General features: G+C 38.1%; 1 protein-coding gene across 7 annotated transcripts in view; it reads right to left on the bottom strand.

The window, feature by feature from the left end:
* Nucleotides 1-906: 906 nt before the first annotated feature.
* Nucleotides 907-22,067, bottom strand: part of sema4e (semaphorin 4e) — a 22,831-nt gene continuing 1,670 nt past the window's right edge. For 4 of the 7 annotated variants that reach the window (XM_048163282.1, XM_048163281.1, XM_048163285.1 and 1 more), the window contains exons 2-16: nucleotides 21,715-21,959; nucleotides 15,103-15,423; nucleotides 11,666-11,811; nucleotides 11,478-11,540; nucleotides 10,822-10,920; nucleotides 10,638-10,737; nucleotides 10,365-10,466; nucleotides 7,297-7,448; nucleotides 7,010-7,182; nucleotides 6,697-6,853; nucleotides 6,383-6,605; nucleotides 6,111-6,226; nucleotides 5,170-5,339; nucleotides 2,139-2,191; nucleotides 907-2,053 (exon numbers count right to left, since the gene is read on the bottom strand). In XM_048163282.1, coding sequence (XP_048019239.1) covers nucleotides 1,428-2,053; nucleotides 2,139-2,191; nucleotides 5,170-5,339; nucleotides 6,111-6,226; nucleotides 6,383-6,605; nucleotides 6,697-6,853; nucleotides 7,010-7,182; nucleotides 7,297-7,448; nucleotides 10,365-10,466; nucleotides 10,638-10,737; nucleotides 10,822-10,920; nucleotides 11,478-11,540; nucleotides 11,666-11,811; nucleotides 15,103-15,214 — 2,292 coding nt within the window. In that variant the 5' untranslated portion in view covers nucleotides 15,215-15,423; nucleotides 21,715-21,959 and the 3' untranslated portion in view covers nucleotides 907-1,427. The remainder of the gene's footprint in view (nucleotides 2,054-2,138; nucleotides 2,192-5,169; nucleotides 5,340-6,110; nucleotides 6,227-6,382; nucleotides 6,606-6,696; nucleotides 6,854-7,009; nucleotides 7,183-7,296; nucleotides 7,449-10,364; nucleotides 10,467-10,637; nucleotides 10,738-10,821; nucleotides 10,921-11,477; nucleotides 11,541-11,665; nucleotides 11,812-15,102; nucleotides 15,424-21,714; nucleotides 21,960-22,067) is intronic. The other 3 variants (XM_048163284.1, XM_048163283.1, XM_048163287.1) reach the window with 1 other exon arrangement.

Below are 22,067 nucleotides of genomic sequence, written 5' to 3'. Positions count from 1 at the left end.
TGTTTTTTATCAGCCGACCTGCGAAAAAATTTTATGTTCACAAGAACTAATCATTGGATTTGATTCAGTCTGTTTGTGGCACTAAGTAGCAAGTGAAGTGCATATTTATTAGCAGAACAGTATTTCTAGCCTTGTTTTCAGAGTTAGGGGCCATTCACACAAAACATGTTTTACTTCACTGCTGCTTTTCCATTTTTTTCTATGTAAACTTGTGCTAGACTGACACGTTTGACCTTTGTGTTCACGTCTTGCATTTTTGGCAGCACCTCGCGAATGACACGGCTTTCTGAAAATGCAGCACTGAAGTTAAAGTATGTTCTTAAATTATAAACACATCTCTAGTACGTTCTGTGTGAAAGGCCCTTTAGGCTTATAAAATAATCAGTATTTATTAATTTTACACAAAATAATTCTTTATCACCGAGAGGCCATTCGCTACACACATTAGCGCTACAGTCAAATACATCCTTCTGTGCATGTTTACATAGAAAAAAAAAGGTGCAGCGTTCTGCAAAATGGATTCTGTGTGAACAACCCCTCTTTACATGGTTTGACTGATTTCTTCATTGATTTCTGAGGAACTGTTTGTCGATACTCCGCCTGAGTTGTTTTTCATATTGTGATATAATCTATTTTATAAACCACACAGAAAAACAAGGTGGTTCTAAAAGAGTGTATGATAATGGGCCTGTCCAAATACCCACACTTGAGGTCTTTGCACTTGGTGACTTGTCTATTTCGGTGACATATTTCCTGTAAGTGTTCAAGTGGCGTGAAGACCGCAAGTGTCTGTAGAGATTGAAATGATATATCTAATTAATTCAATTTTAACTGGCAAGTTTTCCTCAAAATCTCACAATTTTAGGGGGACATGAGTTCCTGAACATGAATGATGGGAAACACTTATCTTTAAATATTCTGAAGCAGTATTAGAGATGGATTTATTGAGTTAAGGACACTGAGATGTGGCATTTTTTAGACCTAAGACAGTCTTGCACACTTATTTCTTATCACGTACATCCGCTCTCAAGTGGCAAGTGTGGGTATTTGCTGCTATAGTTTGAATAGAAAAAGAAAGAAAATAAAAAGTCGGCTGTGCAAAAGATTTGGTGAATAGTGAGGAACAGCAGTAGAATTAGCTGCCTAGTGGCGTTACAAATATGGCCACCAAGTGATTTGACTTTGAACGGACTGCAATGTGGACAGACTAAAAAGTCTGGTTTTTGTCCATTGGACATGTTGGCATATGATGGTTGAACGTTGCCATTTAGAATTGAAGGCAATTCATCAAGAACACAAAGCAGTTCAAAACAGCAGTTTAGTCAAAAGTTAACAGCTGCAAAAGAGGAACCAGCACCCGTGGGCTTGGTCTGCATTTAAATGACCACACATTAGCTGCATTAGCAAGTCTGTGCATAAAAACAATCTCAAATCTCTGATTCATCATCTCTGTATCTCAATGAGATCTGACCTGAGGAACCAACAGTGGTTGAGAGCCTGTCTGTCTCTCTAGAGATGGAAGACCTCTGGATGTTTGCATAGTTGTTGTTGCTGTTCAAGTTCACGGTTGGTGATGCTACTTTATGTTGTTGAGCCTGGCTTGCAGACAAACTCTCATCTACGTTCCTGTCGGCCATGTCTTTTACCCTACCGTGGCAACACGGCAAAGGTAAATGCCCTTTGTACAGGTTCCAAATTACTAACGTAGCTAGAATTAGCGACAATATCACCACCATAGCCACTAGGGTGTTCTTTTTTCCCTTAACGTCATGGAGTGATTCTGCAGTCCCAGGTCCTGACAACATTTGCAGATCATATGCTATGTGCTGCACCTCGTGTTTCCGCTCGACAGAACTGCAGGTGTAGTAGCCGCTGTCTTTTGCAGAGGCGTTAAGGATCATCAGGCTGTCGGAGAGGATCTGGAAGGTGTCTGACGGTTTGATCGGTTTTCCGTTCACCTTCCAGTGAACCTGTGCCAGGTTGGAATAAGGCTGGCACCACAGCTTCACGGTATTGTCATGGATAAACCAGATGTTGACTGGCTTACTGCCACCTGTAACACAAGGTCTAGATGTTACTTAGTGTTTCTAACAGAACATACAGTGTAAAGACTTTGGGAAATTACAATTTACAATTACCTATTTGTGGACATCGACTAGCGTCACCGTCACTCAAACTCTGAATCACGGTGCTGTGGAAGAAAAAATATTACTGCAATCAGCAATATGCCAATATCAATATTAGTAATGGTGTGCGAAATTATTACTTAAAAATATAAATATATATAAATAAATTTAGCATAAAGAACATATTTTAGCATATATTTTTCTTACAATTAAACATTTTCCTGTACAATTCCTATTACCATTAATGTGTGCAGATGTTTTATTTCTTAGAATAAGGTGAATTACAAAAACCTCAAATGGTAATTCTCATTAATTCATGCTCTAAAGCTTAATATATTTAAATAAAGGCATTAAAACAAATACTACTGTGAATGCTATTTTTATTTTTTGCATTGGCAATGTTATTAAATGCTTATTTGTCATGCAAATAGTCATGCCAATGATTTTAATGGTCCTAAAAAGAGATTTTTTTTTATTTTTTTAAGTAAAATATAATTTATTTTTTTGGACTCACTTTATATTAAGTGGCCTTAACTACTATGTACTTACATTTAAATTAATCATTTGATACAATGCACTTATTGTGTACATACATGTTTTTACATTGTACTTATATTTTAATAACACCTGCATGTAATTACATCTGTAATTAATTTCTGTAATTACATTTATAATTACACTGTTGACCCATCCCTTACACCTTATCCCTACCCTTAAACCTACCTATACCACCAAAGCTTTCCCTAACCTTACCTGTACCCCACCTCAATAGCTGAAAATGTGTTTTGCAATTCAGTATGAACCCAATAAGTACATTGTACTTATTTTTTGATGTAAGTACATAGTAGTTAAGGCCACTTAATATAAAGTGGGACCATTTTTTTTTCTTTTGATTTCGGGAATTTATATATTATATTATACACTGCCCGGCCAAAAAAAAAAAAAAAAAAGTCACTGTTTGGATTTAAACAGGCAAATACTTAAGAGTCTAAGACTGGATCATTATTGCAGTGATTATTATGTTTCTAGCATATTATATGTTTGGAAACAGTTCTTTTAACCCTAACTGCTAGCTTAAGCCACAGACTTCCAGCAGTGCCTACACTCTCCACCCCTAATGCATCATCGGGCTCCTCCCTTCCTCCGACCTCCCCATCGTCCCGCTCCAGCATCGCCCCGGGCAGCTGAGTCCCCGTCACCGTCTCGGTCCCGCGAGCCAGCAGCTCAGCCTCAGGCATCTAGGCCATCGGAGTCACACTGGCCCGTCGGCCTCTCTGCTCCGCCGGTTCCTCGAATCACCATGGTTCCGCCACCGTATCCAGTCCTTCAGCCAAAGCTCCACCCTGGCTCCTTCCACTGTCGGCACTACCCTGGTGTTCTTCTCCGACTCTTCTTGGTCGTCCCTGTCCATCATCAGCTCCACGCCCTCCTCCAAAGCCCCCTCCCTCCTCAGTTATACATTATTCAGTGTGAGGATGCACTTTTCCAAGGGGGGCATAATATCACATTTATGTTCTGTTTAGTTCTTCCTGTTGTGTCTGTATGAGTTCTCGTTTGTTATCATTTACCATGTGTATTTATACTCCCTTCTCTGTTCAGTCCTTTGCCGGTTATTGTTTGAGTCAACGTCAAGTCAAGTCACCTTTATTTATATAGCGCTTTTTACAATGCAGATTGTGTCAAAGCAGCTTTACATTGATAACTGGTACATAATTTTTGCTGCACAGCAGCTCTTAAAGAATAGTGTCAATGCAGGCAGATCAAAGCACTGTTGAATAAATGTCAAGAATACTGTTGAATATCAAATGTCAAGTCAAATGTCAAGTGTCCCCAACTAAGCAAGCCATATTCATTTGAGTTTGCTATTAAAGACTGTGTATTTTTTGTGCGCTTTCAACAGCTGCTTATGTGTTTCACAAATGATCTTGACCAAAAATGTATCCACCTCTTGATGGAAATAACATCACAAAATTTATTTCTATCAAGAGGTGCATCAATTTTTGGTCAAGATCTTGTATTGACAATGCAAGAGGTGAGCAGATTCAGATTCTTCATGCTCTCTCCCAACCATTCTTTCACAATCTGAGCCTGATGAATCTTGGCTTTGTCATCCTGGAATATGGCCATGATGTGTCTTCCTGCATGGTTGTTTAAGAAATGTAAAGCTACACACTCCATCAGTTAGGGTTAAAAGAACTGTTCCCAAATATATAACGTGCTAGAAACTTAAAGGTCCCGTTCTTCGTGATCCCATGTTTCAAACTTTAGTTAGTGTGTAATGTTGTTGGTAGAGTATAAATAAAATCTGTAAAATGTTAAAGCTCAAAGTTCAATGCCAAGCGAGATATTTTATTTAACAGAAGTCGCCTACATCGAACGGCCAGTTTGGACTACATCCCTCTACTTCCTTCTTTAATGACTTCACTAAAACAGTTTTTTGACTAACCTCCGCCCACAGGAATACACAAGAGTTGCGTTTGTAGAGTGTGTTTGTCGCCATGTCGTTGAAACGCTGTTATTTTCATCCCGCAGTCCAATCACCGGGTCTGATTCCGGCTCAAATTGATAGGGTAAAATTAAAGACATGTTTACAATAACACTGAGCGCGTGCATCTCCACGTTATGGTAAGAGGCGTGACCTTTCCGGGCAAGATGCGCTAAGCTGCTGTCGAATCACAACACAGGAACCGCTGGCACAATCAGAACTCGTTACGTATTTCTGAAGGAGGGACTTCATAGAACAAGGAAGTCATCAGCCCGTTTTTATGACAGTGGAAACAGCGGTATACAGATAAGTAAATTATGTGAAAAATACTGTGTTTTTTTACACGCGAAACATGAACACATGTTATATTGCACACTATAAACACAATCAAAGCTTCAAAAAACCACGAAAAACGGGACCTTTAATAATCACTGCAATAATGATTCAGTCATAGACTCTTAAGTATTTGCCTATTTAAATCCAAACAGCGACTTTTTTATATTATATTATATTATATTATATTATATTATAATATATTATATTATATTATCTTTTCACCTGGTTCTTGTTCTGTGTGTGCTGTTTATGGTAGAGCAGCGGCCCACGTTGAGGTCCCAGCCACAGTACGGATCCCTGGCCAGAACACAGTCTGGACACGTGTGGTACCGCCCACATTCACTGATGGACAGCTGCATCACGCTCACCTCCGAACCCACGTACAGTTGTTTCTGGGATGACATCACACATAACTTAACATCTCTATAGACAATAATAGAGACTACAATAAATTTGACTTGTCTTTCAGCTGAACATACATAACCCAAAATATTGCTGTAGAACAGTACATGGCAGACCTCAAAAGTTTAAGGTATTATAATATTTTTTTAAAGAAATTAACTTTTATTAAGCAAGGATGCATTAAATTGAGCGAATGTGACAGTAAAGACTTGATTATATTTCAAATAAATGTTATTCTTTTGAATGTTCTGTTCATCAAACAATGCATCACAAAAATATGAAGCAGCACTGTTTTCACTGTTTTGCAAATCAGCATATTAGAATGATTACTGAAGGATCATGTGACACTGAAGACTGGAGTAATGATGCTAAAAATTCTGCTTTGATCACAGGAAAAAAAATTACATTTTAAAATATACAATCAAATTGAAAAGAGTTATTTGTTTATAATAATATTTTCATAATATTACTATTTTACTGTATTTTTAATCAAATTATTGCAGCCTTGGTGAACATCCTTCAACAACATTAAAAAATCTTATCAACCCTAAACTTTTGAGCATATGTGTATATAAAGAAAATAATTGTTGACCGCTATTTAAGCTTTGACTAAGAATGCCCTTCAACCCATGACAACAACTGAGTTACAGGAATAAAATTAGCTTTGCTGACAGAAACAGACAGAGCATAAAACTACACAGCACACACACAATGTTGCTAAGTGAGAAATAAACACATCGATAAACGCATCTGCTTTTTACCTTGCTGTTGGAAAGTCGCAGTATCTTGACAGGCTGTGAGGGCTCAAATAGCTGAATCTCTTCCATAATAACCATCTCTCCCTCATAATTCACAGCTTTCAGCACTGAACCGTTCTCTGATACATAACAGAACAAAACACAATGCTGAAGACAAGACAACAATCTCAGTTAAACACACTCATGCAGCTGAAGATTACATTAAAAGGCTTGATGAGCATTTACATTATTTTGAGGGCTTGCTTAACTATAAATTTACATAAACACATCTTTACTTGTGCCAATGAACATGACTTGATGGCTGCTCCCGTTCAAGGCAGTCGCTGTGGCCACCACAATTCTAGTGAAAGCAATGCCTGTCTTCACCAGCAGTGGTCGCTCTCCAATGGCTTTGACGGGCTGGTCCATCAGAGGCTTGTCTCTGATAAACTGCAATGTTTTGTCTGGCAGATCCAGAGATTTGTTGATGTTCTTATCTCTGGCATGATTATCAATGCACTTTAGTGAGGAGCAAAGAGAAAGTTACTGAGCTTTGGTAATCAGTATTATTGAACAAGTGCTGAACAGAATTATTGAACAGAAGACTCACTGCTCCAGGTCGGGGGTCAGGTACTTCGCCCGAGTACATCACCCACTTCACAAATGACGTTGCGACGGTAACAGGAGTCTTAAACTTGCTATTTGAGAACACAGTCTTGATGTCTTCAATTTTGTATGCACATACTGCAGAGTATTCAGAGGAGTCTCTGTCGATCAGAAACAAGACATCAGCTACAATCACTGGGAAGAGGCAGAAGTGTGGAACTACAGTAGTTGATCGTTCTTGAGGTTTGTACTTTGAGTTTTGTTTGAGGCAGTAAGTATCGAGATGTGCTTAAAAAAGTCAAAGAGTTCAAACTTACAATTGTAGAGTAAAAACAGCATAAAAAGTGCAGGTGGTCCAGTCATCTTGGCACAACTGGAACACGTCCTGGACCAGAAGAGGCAGCTTGATGTTTGGAAAGGGACAGTCAAGCCTCGCTTTTAGAAATGATGTCCACTTCTTTTGCAGCGTCCTCAGCCCACCCATGTCTCCCTGAGAGGAAATAAATATATCATTTTGCATTGATGTCATATGTGGTATAGACAGGAAATGCTGTAATGTTTCTCAATATGTGTTAATCATAGAAATGACTCCAAGGGAGTTTACCTTGCAGACGCGAGCTACCCGAGAGACATCCACCTTGAACAATGAATCATATTCCACTGCGGTCTCACTGAAGAACAGATAGATCTTGTCGTCATCCCCCTCTGGGCTCGATTTTCCCTCCGGTATGTAGGCCATGCGGACAAAATTTGGTTCTTAACAAATAAAACTATCAGTTACTATCATCTTCCTGTCAACTTTATGATTTTCTGCAGAACTGCGTGGTTTTTTTTGCACCATTTTTTATAAATGACTGTGATCAGCAGACACTCAAACCACCCTGTCTGGCACCAACAATCACTCTAAGGTAAAAAAGCACCTTAGATGATGTTTATTTTTAATGACAACCGAACCACTAACCTTGTCTGCATACTTTTATACATTGGGTTGCTGTCACGTGAATGGCTGGTTAGATATATGCATTAACAAGTATTTGGACAGATGCATCCAGGGGGTTGCCAGTCCCTTTCAAGGAAAGTCTGTTCACTCGGCAGCCATATTTGCAGCGCCTCCGGGCAGCTATTTCTGTCATCCAAGACCAAGTCCTATCTATTTAAATGGGGGAATCCTGATATCTCAAAAACTGCTTGCTGAACTTACAATTAAATAACAAATCAGCAACAAAATCTGACATGAACTGTCCCATAAATGCTGTATCTTATGCTCAAATAGTGTTAAAAAAAAGCTTATTTTTCAGGCTAGACCAGCCAATGTGCATGTGCAGTCCTAAGTGCAGGTCTCAGGTTTTTATGGGAACCGGAGCTTCTAACGGCAGCTGCAGTGACGCAATGATTGGCTCTTTTACTTAAAAGACGGGACGTATTCCGCCATATTGCGAGTTGCAGTTTCTCCCATTCACAAGTAGTATGAGTGAACAGTCTTTCTATATCTATAGTCTTCAGTATATACCTTATTAATAAAACATACTATGCACCAGCAGCTGAACCCAGAATATGAATGCAATGCACAAAGTTTCATGTCAAGAATTTTCCCATAGAAAACCATTATAAATAAAATTCTTAACTTTCAATTTAGCGTATTACATTCATGTACAGTGGTGGTCAGAATTATTGGCACCCTTGGTAAATATGATCAAAAATGACTGTAAAAATAAATCTGAATTGTTTATCCTTTTGATCTTTAATTCATAAAATTAGCAAAAATCTAACCTTTCATTGAAGGAAAAGAATTGAAAGTGGGGGGAAAATCAGATTATGAAATAAATGTTTTTCTCCAAAACACTTTGGCCACAATTATTGGCACCTCTAGAATATTTTATGAGTAAAATTTCTCTGAAGTATATTCCCATTCATATTTACATTTTTTTTTAGCACACCAGGTGATCATGAACATGAAATTGTCCAGCCATGGCTTCCTGTTCCACAGGAGTACAAACATGAGGAAACACAAAGACCAAATTCCCTTAAACATTCATCACAATGAGTAAAATCAAAGAATATAGTTATGATGTGCAGCAAAAGATTGCTGAGCTTCACAAAATAGAAAGTGGCTGTAAAATAATAGCTAAAGCACTGAAAATCCCCATTTCCACGATCAGAGCAATAATTGAGAAGTTCCAATTAACTAAAGATGTTACAAATCTGCCTGGAAGAGGACATATGTCTAAATCGTCCTAAGGAAGGTGAGGAGGAAAGTTTGAGTGGACAAAGACTCTCCAAGGATCACAGCTGGAGAATTGCAGAGATTAGTTGAGTCTTGAGTCTCAGAAAGCCTAAAAAAAATTGATCAAACAGCACCTACATCACCACAAGTTGCTCGGGAGGGTTTCAAGAAAAATCCTCTGCTCTCATCCAGAAACAATCTCCAGTATATTCAGTTGTCAGACACGACTGGAACTTCAAAGAGGACCAGCTTCTATGGTCAGGTGAAGCTTTTTGGCAGCAAACCCACAAGATGGGTTTGGTGCACACATGGATAAAAGTACCCCATGTTCACGGTTAAATATACTGCTGGATCTTTAATGTTGTGGGCCTACTGGAGGTCCTGGACATCTTGTTCAGATACATGGATCATGGATTCTATCAAATACCAACAGATAAAAATTCAAAACCTGACTGCTTCTGCTAGAAATCCAACAATGGGCCATGGTTGGATCTTCCATTAGGACAATGATTCAAAACAAACATCAAAACCAACACAAAAATGTGTCAATGAGCCCAAAATGAAGCTTCTGCCCTGGCCATCCCAATTCCCTGACCTGAACCCTAAAGAAAATGAGTGGAGTGAACTGAAGAGAAGAAGCACCAACATGGAGCTGGAAATCTGAAGGATCTGGAGAGATTCTGCATGAAGGAATGGTCTCTGATCTCTCGTCAGGTGTTCTCCAAACTCATCAGGCATTATAGGTGAAGACTCAGAGCTGTTTTCTTGGCAAAAGGAGGTTGCAAAAATGATTGAATAAAAGCGTGCCAATAATTGTGGCCAACATGTTTTGTAGATAAACATTTATTTCATAATGTGACTTTCCCCCCACTTTCAATTCTTTTTCTTCAATGAAAGATTAGATTTTTGCTAATTTTATGAATTAAAGATCAAAAGGATAAACAATGCAGATTTATTTTTACAGTCATCTTTGATCATATTTACCAAGGGTGCCAATAATTCTGACCACCACTGTACTAGTAGGCTCATGTGCTTGCTTGTATATGATATGAATCATCATCATCATCATCAACGGGTGCTGTATATTGATTGCAAGTGGCCAAAACTTGCCGTTTGTTCACATATCTTTGTTTTCTTCTTTTGAGAGGTAATCTAAATATTCATGGCTTTAAACAGATGGAAAATTATGCTGCAGTTCTTTGGAGTTAGTATGCCCATTGGCTAATAAAAATAGCCCCCCCCCCCCCCACACACACACACACACACACAAAAAAAACCTTATAGTCTTTTGACTGAAAAAGCCGCATTGGAAAAAAATATATGAAAATGCGAGTGGTGTTTGCCAGGGCATTGTGGTTTGTTGCATGGTATTACAATGAGCTGGTTAATGTGTTCTGTTTTTAGCACACAGCTATTGAAGGTTTGTTGAGACATCACCATTTTCTCACCATTGAACCAATAGTCTGTCCGTATGATTTCGCCTGTGCTGCGCATCATAACTGGATCTGAGCCCAAGAAGTTCAGTGAAGTGGCGGAGTATAACTCTCCATCTGGAAGAGAGATAAAACAAGAGAAAGATGATATGAAAACTATTGGCACTAAATTAACACTTGTTGATAGTTGCATATGAGTCCAAATTATCTTATCAATAGAACTATCAGTTGTGCTTAATCTGTTTTTTTAAAAGGGCAAAATTATGAATAAACAGAGGCAGTACATACCAACCATCTCAGACGCGTATCGTTGAAAAGGATCAAACGGACATTTCCCCTTCCCATCTTCTTGCTTGTTGTCTAATTTCAGCTCACCATTTAAATAGGACTAAGAGAATAACATGCAACAAAAGCATGAAAAACACGCTATATGGCACATTATATGTTTGTAGTCACTAACACTGAAACTCACCATATAGTCACAGGTTGGGTTGAATGCATTGGTTCCACAAACATACATTCTGTCATCGTCCCTTTTATGAAGAATTCTGATGTAATTTTTGCAGTCATTCTAAAGAAAAACAACGTAGCCGAGGGAAACAAATTAATGATGTGATCTTTGTCTAAAAAATGACCTACTCTCAATTCTCGCCACAATGTCAGACCAAGCAGAACCATATGCTTCCTCTTCTTGCGTTCTTAGAATATATGTTCACATGGGTATTTTGGCTTTTACTTAGTACTTGATTTATATCTATTGATTTCTGCTAGAATTATCAATACATACAGGTTGCACTTTCTCGCATGTTGCTTTGTTTAGACGGCTATAAAACATCCTTAAACATCTTGTTACCTTGATATTTGTATAAAATATAAAAATTTAAGTACATTTTAAACATTTTATCAGACAAAGAATGTCTTAAAACTTTAATAAACTGAATACTCTGCCAGCACAATAAATTAATACACTTCTAAATGATCAAAGTGTGCATATTATCTGCTAATATACCAAGAAAAATAATAAAAGCTGGTGCAAGGTATTAATTGTCTAAACATTTTTTAACTCACATACATCAATGAGAGCCCAAAAGGCATCAGTTTTATAGAATTTCAGATGTGAAAACTCACCGTAGCATCTTTTCCTTTAATAGAACATCCTTTTTGCTTCTCTTCTGAGACTGGCCAATTCACCTGAGGAGAATCAACACAACTTACCATCATCTATGTTTACTAAAATAATCACTCTGCAGAATGAAACTGAATGACTTAGCGAACAAATTTATCACAGCATTGTAACTATGCATTTAAGATCTCACCATGGCCTTCCTGACTGTAATGTCATCTAGATCGAGGGCAAAAATGGCTTCCCTGGCACCCAGGATGAGCATGTTGAGATCTTCCCTCAGAAGCATAGTGGTGTAGTTCCAAACACCCTCCTCACGAAACAAACGTCCTCCATTACCTAGCAACAAATGAAAGCCACAGTCGAGGGTAGGAGTTGCTAATGTTTGCCAAAAATGGAAAAGTCACACACAGAACAACTGAATGTTGTTTTAAACAAAGAAATGTAGTCCTGTATCTCATCTGTCACATTTGGCTTGCTCAGTTTGGGTTTAAATATTCAGAAATACGGTGTGTGCATAATTATTATGCAAGTCGATATTCTGATCGTATTTTTGCTCCAAGCACATTTCTAAACCACATCAATCTTAATAACTATTCATTTTGTTATAAGTGATATAAAATACCACTGGAAGTGAAAAATGCATTATATTTAGATGTGCATAATTAATAATCAGGTTTTCTTACACAGGCAAAATGGGCCAAAAAAAGAGATTTAACCACACTGAAGAGTCAGAAATTATTTAATGCCCACGAGAAGGATGCAATGCTATAGAAATTGCAAAATTAAGGTGTGACTATTGGACAAAACATGCTCATTGGGGCAGCAGGGTCACAAAAAAAACAGTGAAGAAAAGATATAAACTACAAAAGACTCTAAAGGTCAACTGAAGTGCCTTGGAATGTGCAGCATTATTCACTGTGTTGACCAGGGCTGTCAGGTTTTCACAACAAAACCTGCCCAACTGCTACTCAAAACAAGCCCAAAAAATGCTTACTCCCCGGTAAAAATCGTGTTCCGGGGGGTAAAATCTGAATTGTTTTTGGTGGGGTTTCCCTGGTAAAATTCGTCTATTTATAAAGTAGGGGGCGGGATGCTTTAGATTCTAGAGAGCATTTGATTGGACAGAAAATGTGATGAGAAGCTGAAATGCAGCATGATGTCATTTAAATCGATGATCCATATTAGCAGAAGTGAGAGACTGTGGCCCGATTTCACAGACAGGGCTTAGACCAGGGCTGGGCAAACTCGGTCCTGGAGGGCCGCTGTCCCTGCAGAGTTTTGCTCCAACCCTAATGAAACACACCTGAACCAGCTAATCAAGGTCTTCAGGATTACACACAGGTGAGTTTTATTAGGGTTGCAGCTAAACTCTGCAGGGACGGCGGCCCTCCAGGACCGAGTTTGCCCAGCCCTGGCTTAGACTAATATGATATGCTTTCAGTTAAAACAGCTCAAGCATGCATTTTAGTCTAGGACTAGCTTAAGCCTTGTCTGTGAAAGCAGGGATGTAAGTTTTGAAGACTTATATCATCTAAATATGAATTTTGACATTGTTTTGGAGCACACTAGCTTGTAGATAAGAGTATCACCGTGTCTACATTGGATGCAAGCGGTGTGATGCGATGCAACAAAGACAATAGAACCCATTATAATCAGTGATGTTGTCTACACTGGATACGGAGCAATGCGAGTTACAAATCTCCGACAGACAGTAAACCGATGCCTCGTTCTTTTTATGATGTACTGACACAAAGGACAGGGGCTTTGCAACGGGTGTTTTGTCACGTCCAGTGTAGACAATCTTAGCTGTGCGATGAGAGCGACAACAGCCGCATCCAGTGTAGACATGGTGTAAGGCTATATTCATACTAAAAGCCAAAAAACTTCAATTTTGATTTCATGGCAACTTTAAGAATTAAGATGAAGAATTAGGTGCGAAAGTGTGAAACCATCAGGAACACTTTAGTCTCCGGTGCTACCATTTTCCAGAACGGCAACCTACTTGGAGTCTCCAGAAGTTTAAGGTGTCAGGTTCTCAGAGACTTCGCTTAGGTAAAGAATCCAGAAACATGACCTCAACTTTAAAAGACTCACAAGCTGAAGTGTTGTGAAAGACATGAAGGCTATATAGACAGATATGTTGAGAGTGTTTCTTGAGGGAACAGCACCCCTTCCTCTTGTGTTTGAAGAATTTATCTTCTAGAAAGCGGCAGTAAGTTTTGAGAGTTCATTTCAAGTCCATCTCCTACCCTGAAAGGTCCATCTTGCTCGTTGTTAGTAGCAGCTCACAGCATGACTTCCTCACCACCGCCGCTGTTGTCTGACTTGAACTGGTGCTGTTATCTCAAGGGTCACTCTGTCACTCTCAACCTATCTGTCCATAAACCTTTTTCAAAAATCAGTCTTCATGTATTTCACAATACCATTCCTTGCCTTAGCAAAGTCTCTGAGAACCTGACACCTTGTACTTTGCAGACTCCATGTAGTTTGCAGTTCTGGGAAATGGTGGCACTGGAGACTAAGAATTAAAGAGAAGAATTAAGTGTGAAACCACCAGAAACTATTTAAAGTCTTTTGCAGTTAACATGCGTCTTTTCTTCACAACCAAAAAATTGTGACCCTGCTGCTCCAATGAGCAGGTCTTGTCTAATGGTTACACCATAATTTCACCATAAGTTTCTATAGTATTGCATCCATATCATTGGGCTTTTAATAATTTCTGACTCTTAAATCTCTTTTTTGGCCCATTTTAACTGCAAAAACCTGCTTAATAAGAATATAAGGCATTTTTCACTTCCAACACTCGTTAACCATTATATATCACTTATAAATGTTTCTATACTAAATTAATATTAGTTATTAAGATTGTTTTTAATTGGTAAAATGTGCTTTAAAAAAAATGTATGAAAAAAAATATGTAAAAAAATGTAAAAAAAAAAAAATATATATGATCAGAATATTGACTTGCATAATAATTATGGATGCACTGTATTATTGCAACTACATTTTACTGCACTGACACTATCCAATGAGAGCAACATTTTAACTGAATTAAGCTGGATTATGCCACTAACTTTGCAACATTGACACTGTTATTGAACTGCATTGAATAAACAATGACTTGAGCTTAATAATGACACTATTATCTCCTGTAGAGCTGCTTTGTAGCTGAAATTGAATTAATTTCATAATTGATTAATTTTACAACATTAACACTGTTATTTTCCTTTTTATTAATGTGAAGCAGCTTTGAAACAAAATGTAATGTATAAAGCACAATATAAATAAATGTGACGACTAAAAATCACAACAGTTTTTAATAAATAAACAAATCAAAAGGATGTTGAGAGATGTTAACTTTCAATTTATATACCCAAAGTATTACCATGGCTTTTACTGTGAAAATATTTAATGGAAAAAAATTACCATGTTATCAAACGTCAAGCACCATGGCATACACAACATAATTTGTTTGCAGATACCATCTTTTGATTTGATATTTTGTATCTAATGCTCATAATTCAAACATTTTAAATGCCCAAATATTTTCTGAGACTAGCTTACATCAACGTACCAGAGTGCATGTTATTTTGATGCCCTAACATAATCTTAAAGATTTAGACTTACTACTTTTTGGCACTTTTTTCCGAGGTATGATATTCGTTGATGATCCCTGTCCACCGATCAGCGTTGCTGGACTCCAGACGTACAACATGCACAGAACAGCCAGCAGAAGCATCGTTCAGCGTTCCAGTAAAAAACAATTAGTCAGTGATTCTGGTCAAAAAGACTGTGCGAATGCTAGATTCCTCTGTCGTCTGTCTGTCAGAGTTTTCTCATCCTTGTCTTCTCCCCTGCTTCAGTCCGGAGCACTTCCATACTGAGATATATGACTTTAGCTGCAAAGAACGCTGTTCAAAGAAGCAGCAAAGAACCCTGTGAGGCCATCTGAAAGAGAGAGAGAGAAAGAGAGTGAACAGGCAGGGGTGCTGGCAGCAGTATTTCTGTCACCGCTATAGTGATGCTAATGCGGAGGATGAAAGCTTTTGCTCTAGGACCTTGACAGAGACACACGGTTCTGCTTTTCGTGCCACAGAGCAACATAAAGCCAGAACAGCTCACCAAAAAAAAACCTCACCACATCCTGATATATGTCTTAGAAAGCCCAACACCCAAACTAGTTTCACAAGTGACATGCTCACAAATGCACAATCTGAAAAGTTAAAAAGTCTTTGAAAAGATGATTTTAATGATTTTCTCCCAAAAAAGTAGGGTAAAAATCTTGTTCAAGACAATACACTGATAAAAAATTTCAAGACATGCTAATTGTCAAAAAGCTGGTGTTATCTAACAGACATTATGAAGAAACAGGAAGAACCAATGTTAAGAAACCATTTTGTAACCTGTGTTTTCTAGGTGGCTGCTAACCAGCCACTAACGACACTGAATTTTTTTCTCAAAGATTACTTTTAAATCATTTTTACAATAAATAATCGTTTTAAAATAAAATAATACTTCAAACTGCTTCTTTCTACTTCAAAATTTCACGTTACTTGCAGTTTCTTTGTAAATATTTGTAAAATATACTAGCACCACTTTTTTTCAGTGTACGTGGCTCGTATATGGGATTTTCCCATTCATTCTATTATGATCCAGGCAAAAAGCTGAATTATTTGAAATTTAATTCATTTTCGAGGTGCAGGATGAGTTATGTGCTGAAGCTTAATACTTGCAATAAGCAGTACTAGTAATGAGAGAGAAAATGTAAATGCATGACAAGTTTTGGGTTTCATCTAGCCCTGTCAACCAAACCATACCCTGCCTGTTGAAACTAAAGCCACTTTGTCAGTAAAGCGTTGTGATGTTGGACAAAATGACTGCATTGCAACCAACATATGTATGATTGCACCATTAAAACATCCCTTGGAAGCCTTAAACATCTGGAAATGTGATACACCCATGTGTAGTCACAAGGTAATGTTTGTTTTGGTATTACTAATTTATTTATGCATTTATTTAATTATTTATTTATGCATTTATGTGACAAAAAGAGTTTATTGTACACTGAGTCATTATCACCACTAAAGAATGAGGTTTAAAAAAAATACAGCTGTTGCCACTAGATATTGACATAGTGTCACTAGATAGTGACATTGATAATTATAAAGTCAAAACGATAAGATGTTAATAAAGAGACGCTACTGCGTTTGAGGAAAGTCACTGAAGTTACCTTGCATTTATTTCTCCTGATAATTCAGGTTTTTTTGGTAATCTGTTTACGTGTTCCACGCCCGGGACCCGTAAAAGAAATACAAGTGCTCATTGTTGCATTTGCATTGTTGCAATCTGATTGCAATAACATGTCTACTACATCGCCGATTGCGAGCATGATTACGGCATAAGAGATGGGCTGTAGCATGTGAGAGAGTAGATCTGATCATGTAAACACATGCTTGCTTTTAAATCATTGTGGGGTCCTCCTACCCTACTAGCTTCTAATATAAGCTATTACCACCGCCTAACAGACTACGAGCCCGAAATTGACAGTATGAGTCAAACATTATTTAATTCCTTGAATCATTTTTGTCTAAGAACACCCACATGAGGAAGTGCTACTAAACATTTTCAGAGCTGCTTACATCAAAACATCATAGAGAGGAATTATGAGAATTTTTACTTTTATTCAGCAAGGATGCAGCAAACATATTAGGATGATTAGGATCATGTGATACTGAAGACTGGAGTAATGATGCTGAAAATTCAGCTTTGCATCACAGGAATAAATTACATCTTAAAATATATTCAAATAGAAAACAGTTATTTTAAATTGTAATAATATTTCACAATATTACTGTTTTTACTATATTTTTGATTAAATAAATGCAGCCTTGGTGAGCAGAAGAAAGCTGTTATATATTCACTGTGAACCACAGCTTCACAGGGCTTACTGCTTTTATAAAACGGCCACTACATAATACAAATATTAAAGCCAAAAAATATTCATCAATAATGAACATGGAACAAGACGCAAATGACAAATGCTTTGACTAGCGCTGTCAGTGGCTGAATCCCAAATGGCACACTTCCATGCACTTTTGGTCTTGTGGACTTACAATGGCTGCCGCGTCCATTAAATGACTTGTTTGACATTGAGTCAGTGTTGCTGATGCAAAGTAGGCCCTTCGTTACCAAACTAAGTTAGGATACAATTATGTGTCACAAACTGTTAAACATTAAACTGTTGGTTACTTTAAAACTAACCTTCATCTGGGAGATCACAGGGATATGTGAATATTTGATCTGTTAAAGCCACGATATGTAAATATACGCCGCTAGAGGTTGCTTATTCAGTCGCTTATCCTTGATTTTGTGGAATCATGGGATGTGTTGTTTTCACATCTACAGCCAGTGGAAAAGAATCGGGATGGGACTGGGGCAGAAATCATGTTCATGGATGAGATTATTAAAGTTACTGTAGTATGAAGCAGAGCAGGCCGAGTGATGTTGAAGCTCAACAACACCGCTGGAGAGATTGCTAGCGAGAGACGAGCGCAACACGTCTTGACAGCAGCGGAACTTTTATTATGCCACAGTCACCACTTCTGCTTTTTTTAGTCTAGCGAATGTGGGGTAATGCAGTGTTGTTTATCATATTAGATACATTTGTGTGTTGAAAGTTGTCATAATGCTACTCCGTGTGTTCGCTTTACGGCTGCTATGAGAAAATTGTTGCACACTGCAGTAAGCTAGATCGATGTTAGTCATGATAAAACATGGTACTCGTGAAATTTAAACAAAAAGGTATATAACATGATTAGTCGTCAGTCGATGAATGAAACCAAATAGTTCCTCATCTGTCTAATAGACAAATGAGGAAAATAATACGTCTTTGGTGTTTCCATGGTTTCTACAAAATAAAACCGGAAATTGAGGGTAAAATTTATTATTTCTCTGGATTTAAACATTCTTGGAAACATTTGGGATCATGTAAGTACACAAGTCAACAAAATATATAACATTGTTCTAGTGGATTTTGGATATTTTAATCCAAAATCCTACTGTACATATTGTGCCTTTAATGGTTGCATGTCAAATTTATTGCATGACTCTGGCAGAGAAAAGCTGTTGCTATCAAACATTGTTTATCAGTCAGTGTAATGGTGAAGGGATCGATCAAATAGGCCAAATGATGGAAGGTTTGCGAAGAAATTTCATGCTCCCTTGTAAAAGTATTTTTTAGTATTTTTAAAATACAAAAATACAGTAGTTTATTTTGATACATGGTGTGACTGCTGTAGTTTGTAGTTTATTTTGATACACTTAAAATTAAGGTATTTGGTATTTTATTTTAAAATACATTTTGATGTATTTTTGCCCAACCCTGTCTGTGAGCTACACAGAGGACTTTACCCGGCAGTCAAAAACATCATAATATCACGAAAGTGCGGACTCAGAGGAAGACCGTGAGGGTTTAGGGTGCCATTTGGGACCGGGACCGTGTCAGCAACTGTTAAAAGGACAACATCGCAAGGGACATTCAGAGTTTTTATTATGAACATAGGACTGACCTGAAGGAAAATGCTAAATCTGAATCCACTCGCTCACTCGATCTCTTTCTCACAAGACTCTTCGACATAATACAGTAAGCTTCAATGAACAATATCAATTGAGAACATACAGTTTACGTTGCTAAGAGTGGTTGCTAAGGGTGTTGTGTAGTGATACACAGAACCGTTGGGTGAAGCGGTCATAGCCGTGTTTTAGCGTAAATAAAACAGAACCAAGGACTAGAATTAAATGTTTAACAAAATGTATTTTATCACTTTGACAAGCTGATGTGTGATTTTTGTGCCACTGTCACTGAATGGCTGAATTCTGAATTGCATACTAGAAAAACAAAAGTAGTGTGCTATTATTTTATTCTGAATAGAGAGCAGGAATGAGTCATAAAACCCAGAAATGGGATAGTATTTTTGCACATCCAGTTCCATAGCAATAGTCTTTTTCAACACACATAAAAAATTACAAAACTTATGAGTGGGGTATTGCTGATGCATGTTGTAATCCAAAACATGAAAATATCTTGAGCTCGTGTTCACCACAGACCTTATTTCAGGCATTTAACCAAAAACCCATTGACTCCAGGACACAAAAGTCTAAATGGGACTACAGAAGAGAAAACACAAAGGGTTAGTTCACCCAAACATGAAAATTATGTCATTAATTACACACCCTCATGTCGTTCCAATGCCGTAAGACCTTCGTTCATCTTCAGAACACAAATTAAGATATTTTTGATGAAATCTGTGTGGTATGATTCGTCCATATACAGCAATTTAACCGAAACTTTCAAGGTCCAGAAAGGTACCAAAGACATTGTTAAAACAGTCATCGTGACTGCAGTGGTTCAACCTTAATTTTATGAAGCGATGAGAATACTTTTTGTCTGCAAAAACAAAACAAAAATAATGACTTTATTCAACAATATCTTCTCTTCTCGCAGTCCGATCAGCGTATGACATCAAAGTATCGCAAGAGCGATTCAAAAGCATAAGGAGTCGTATGCTCTCCAGTACTTTGATGTCATGGGTCGATCGGTCTGCGCAGCGCCGATGCATCTCGAACAAAGTCCCTTTAAGACAAGTAATTTCACTCGGCGGCCATCTTTGAAACACTTCTCGGGCATCCAAGTGCAGCTCCTATCTCTCTGAATGGGGAAACATCAAATTCTCTAAAGCTGTTTGACCAGCTTTCGATTAAATTTCATATTTGAAATAACCAATGAAATCTGACAACAACAGTCTCAGAAATTTTGTTTCTAAACGCTCGAATCATGACAAAAAAACCTGTATTTTTCAGGCTAAATTAAGCTAATGCGCAGTCCTAAATGCGCGTCTCTTGTGCCTCATTTCGGAGGCGCACATCTGACTGTTTCTATAGGAACTGGAGCTTCTAAGGGCCACTGCAGTGACGCGATGACTTTACCAGTCGGCGATTGGCTCCATTTAGAAGGCGGGACTTATTCCGCCATATTGCGCGTTGCACCTTCTCCCATTCAAAACAGTACGAGTGACGCGTCTTGTGTTATTCTATAGTCTTTGATCTCGAACAAGCCTACTATTGGCCAGCTCCACTGCAGGAACTTTCCCCATAACGACTTTATTCAATCTCTTTATTGTCATTATCCTATGTAGTTGTCACAGTAAGCACAGTGAAGGCTTCCGTGTTTACGTCCGAATGCCGGCTCAGTATTGGCCAAAGCTGATCACATGTGATGTTGACGGAGCCGGGCAATAGTAGGCTTGTTCGAGATGCATCGGCGCTGCGCAGACCGATTGGCCAATGACATTAAAGTACCACAAGAGCGACTGGAGAGCATACGACTCCTTATGCTTTTGAATCACTCTTGCGGTACCTTGATGTCATACGCCGATTGGACTGCGCAGCGCCGATGCATCTCGAACAAGCCTAATGAGTCTGCATTCTGACGTACAACCTGGAAACGTTGGACGTAAACAATGAATGAGAATGACACAGAAGAGAAGATATTGTTGAATAAAGTCATTATTTTTGTTTTGTTTTTGTGCACAAAAAATATTCTCATCACTTCATAACATTAAGGTTGAACCACTGCAGTCATGTCGACTGTTTTAATGATGTCTTTAGTACCTTTCTGGACCTTGAAAGTGTTGGATAAAATTGCTGTCTACGGAAGAGTCATATACTCGTCGAATTTGTGTTCCGAAGATGAACAAAGGTCTTACAGGTTTGGAACGACATGAGGGTGAGTAATAAATGACAGAAATTTTAATTTTTGGGTGAACTAACCCTTTAAGCGTCATCATGCTGTAAAGGTGAACTTATCTACTCACTAGTCCGCTTTTACAGCCTCACTGTGTTTATAATTATGCTCTAGCAAACTATCAGAATGTAGACAAACCTGGCAAATTGCACCATAGCATTACCATTCAAATATACAATTTTTGGACCATACCATGATGGTATACCATGGTATTCATTTAAGTGCTGTACAGAGCTATTTACATTATTGTTGTTAACTAAAAAGGTTAACATTTGTTTTTGTTAATTTAAATAAAGATATACAGTATATAGTTTCATCCCACACAAGTGAAAACAATTCAGCTGTTTCCATTACATTAAGTATTGGTCTCAGTTCTCTGAAAACAAGTTTCAAGTTTTCTGGCAATGGCTGAAAAATGTAGGTCAGCATAAACTCACCATGCAACCGAATTCTCAGTTAGTCTCTCAGTTCTCCTGTCGTCGCATGAGTGGTTCCTCTTCACACACACTGCTCTAGTCCTCCAATGAAAAACAAATCAAACTGGTCTAAGTCACAAAGACAACAGAAAGTGTGTTTCGAGTCGTGGCTCTGCAGTGAATGGAGCTCATGGTGTCTGCTGCTCTGTGTGAGAGGCCATTAAATGGCTCAGATCCTGCAGTGTGAAGTCAAAGACATTCTTCTGCTGGAGAGAAAAACATGCTTTTAGAAGTTCATCAGTCTCAGCAAGTCACTACAAGTGTCAGCAAGTGCGTGTGTGCATGTGTTAAGGAAAGAGGAGTGTATTGTGTTT

The sequence above is a fragment of the Megalobrama amblycephala genome, linkage group LG17, assembly GCF_018812025.1.
Source record: "Megalobrama amblycephala isolate DHTTF-2021 linkage group LG17, ASM1881202v1, whole genome shotgun sequence".
Lineage (NCBI taxonomy): Eukaryota > Metazoa > Chordata > Actinopteri > Cypriniformes > Xenocyprididae > Megalobrama > Megalobrama amblycephala.
The sequence above is the reverse complement of the archived record's forward strand: the minus strand, read 5'-3'. Positions and strand labels throughout refer to the sequence as shown.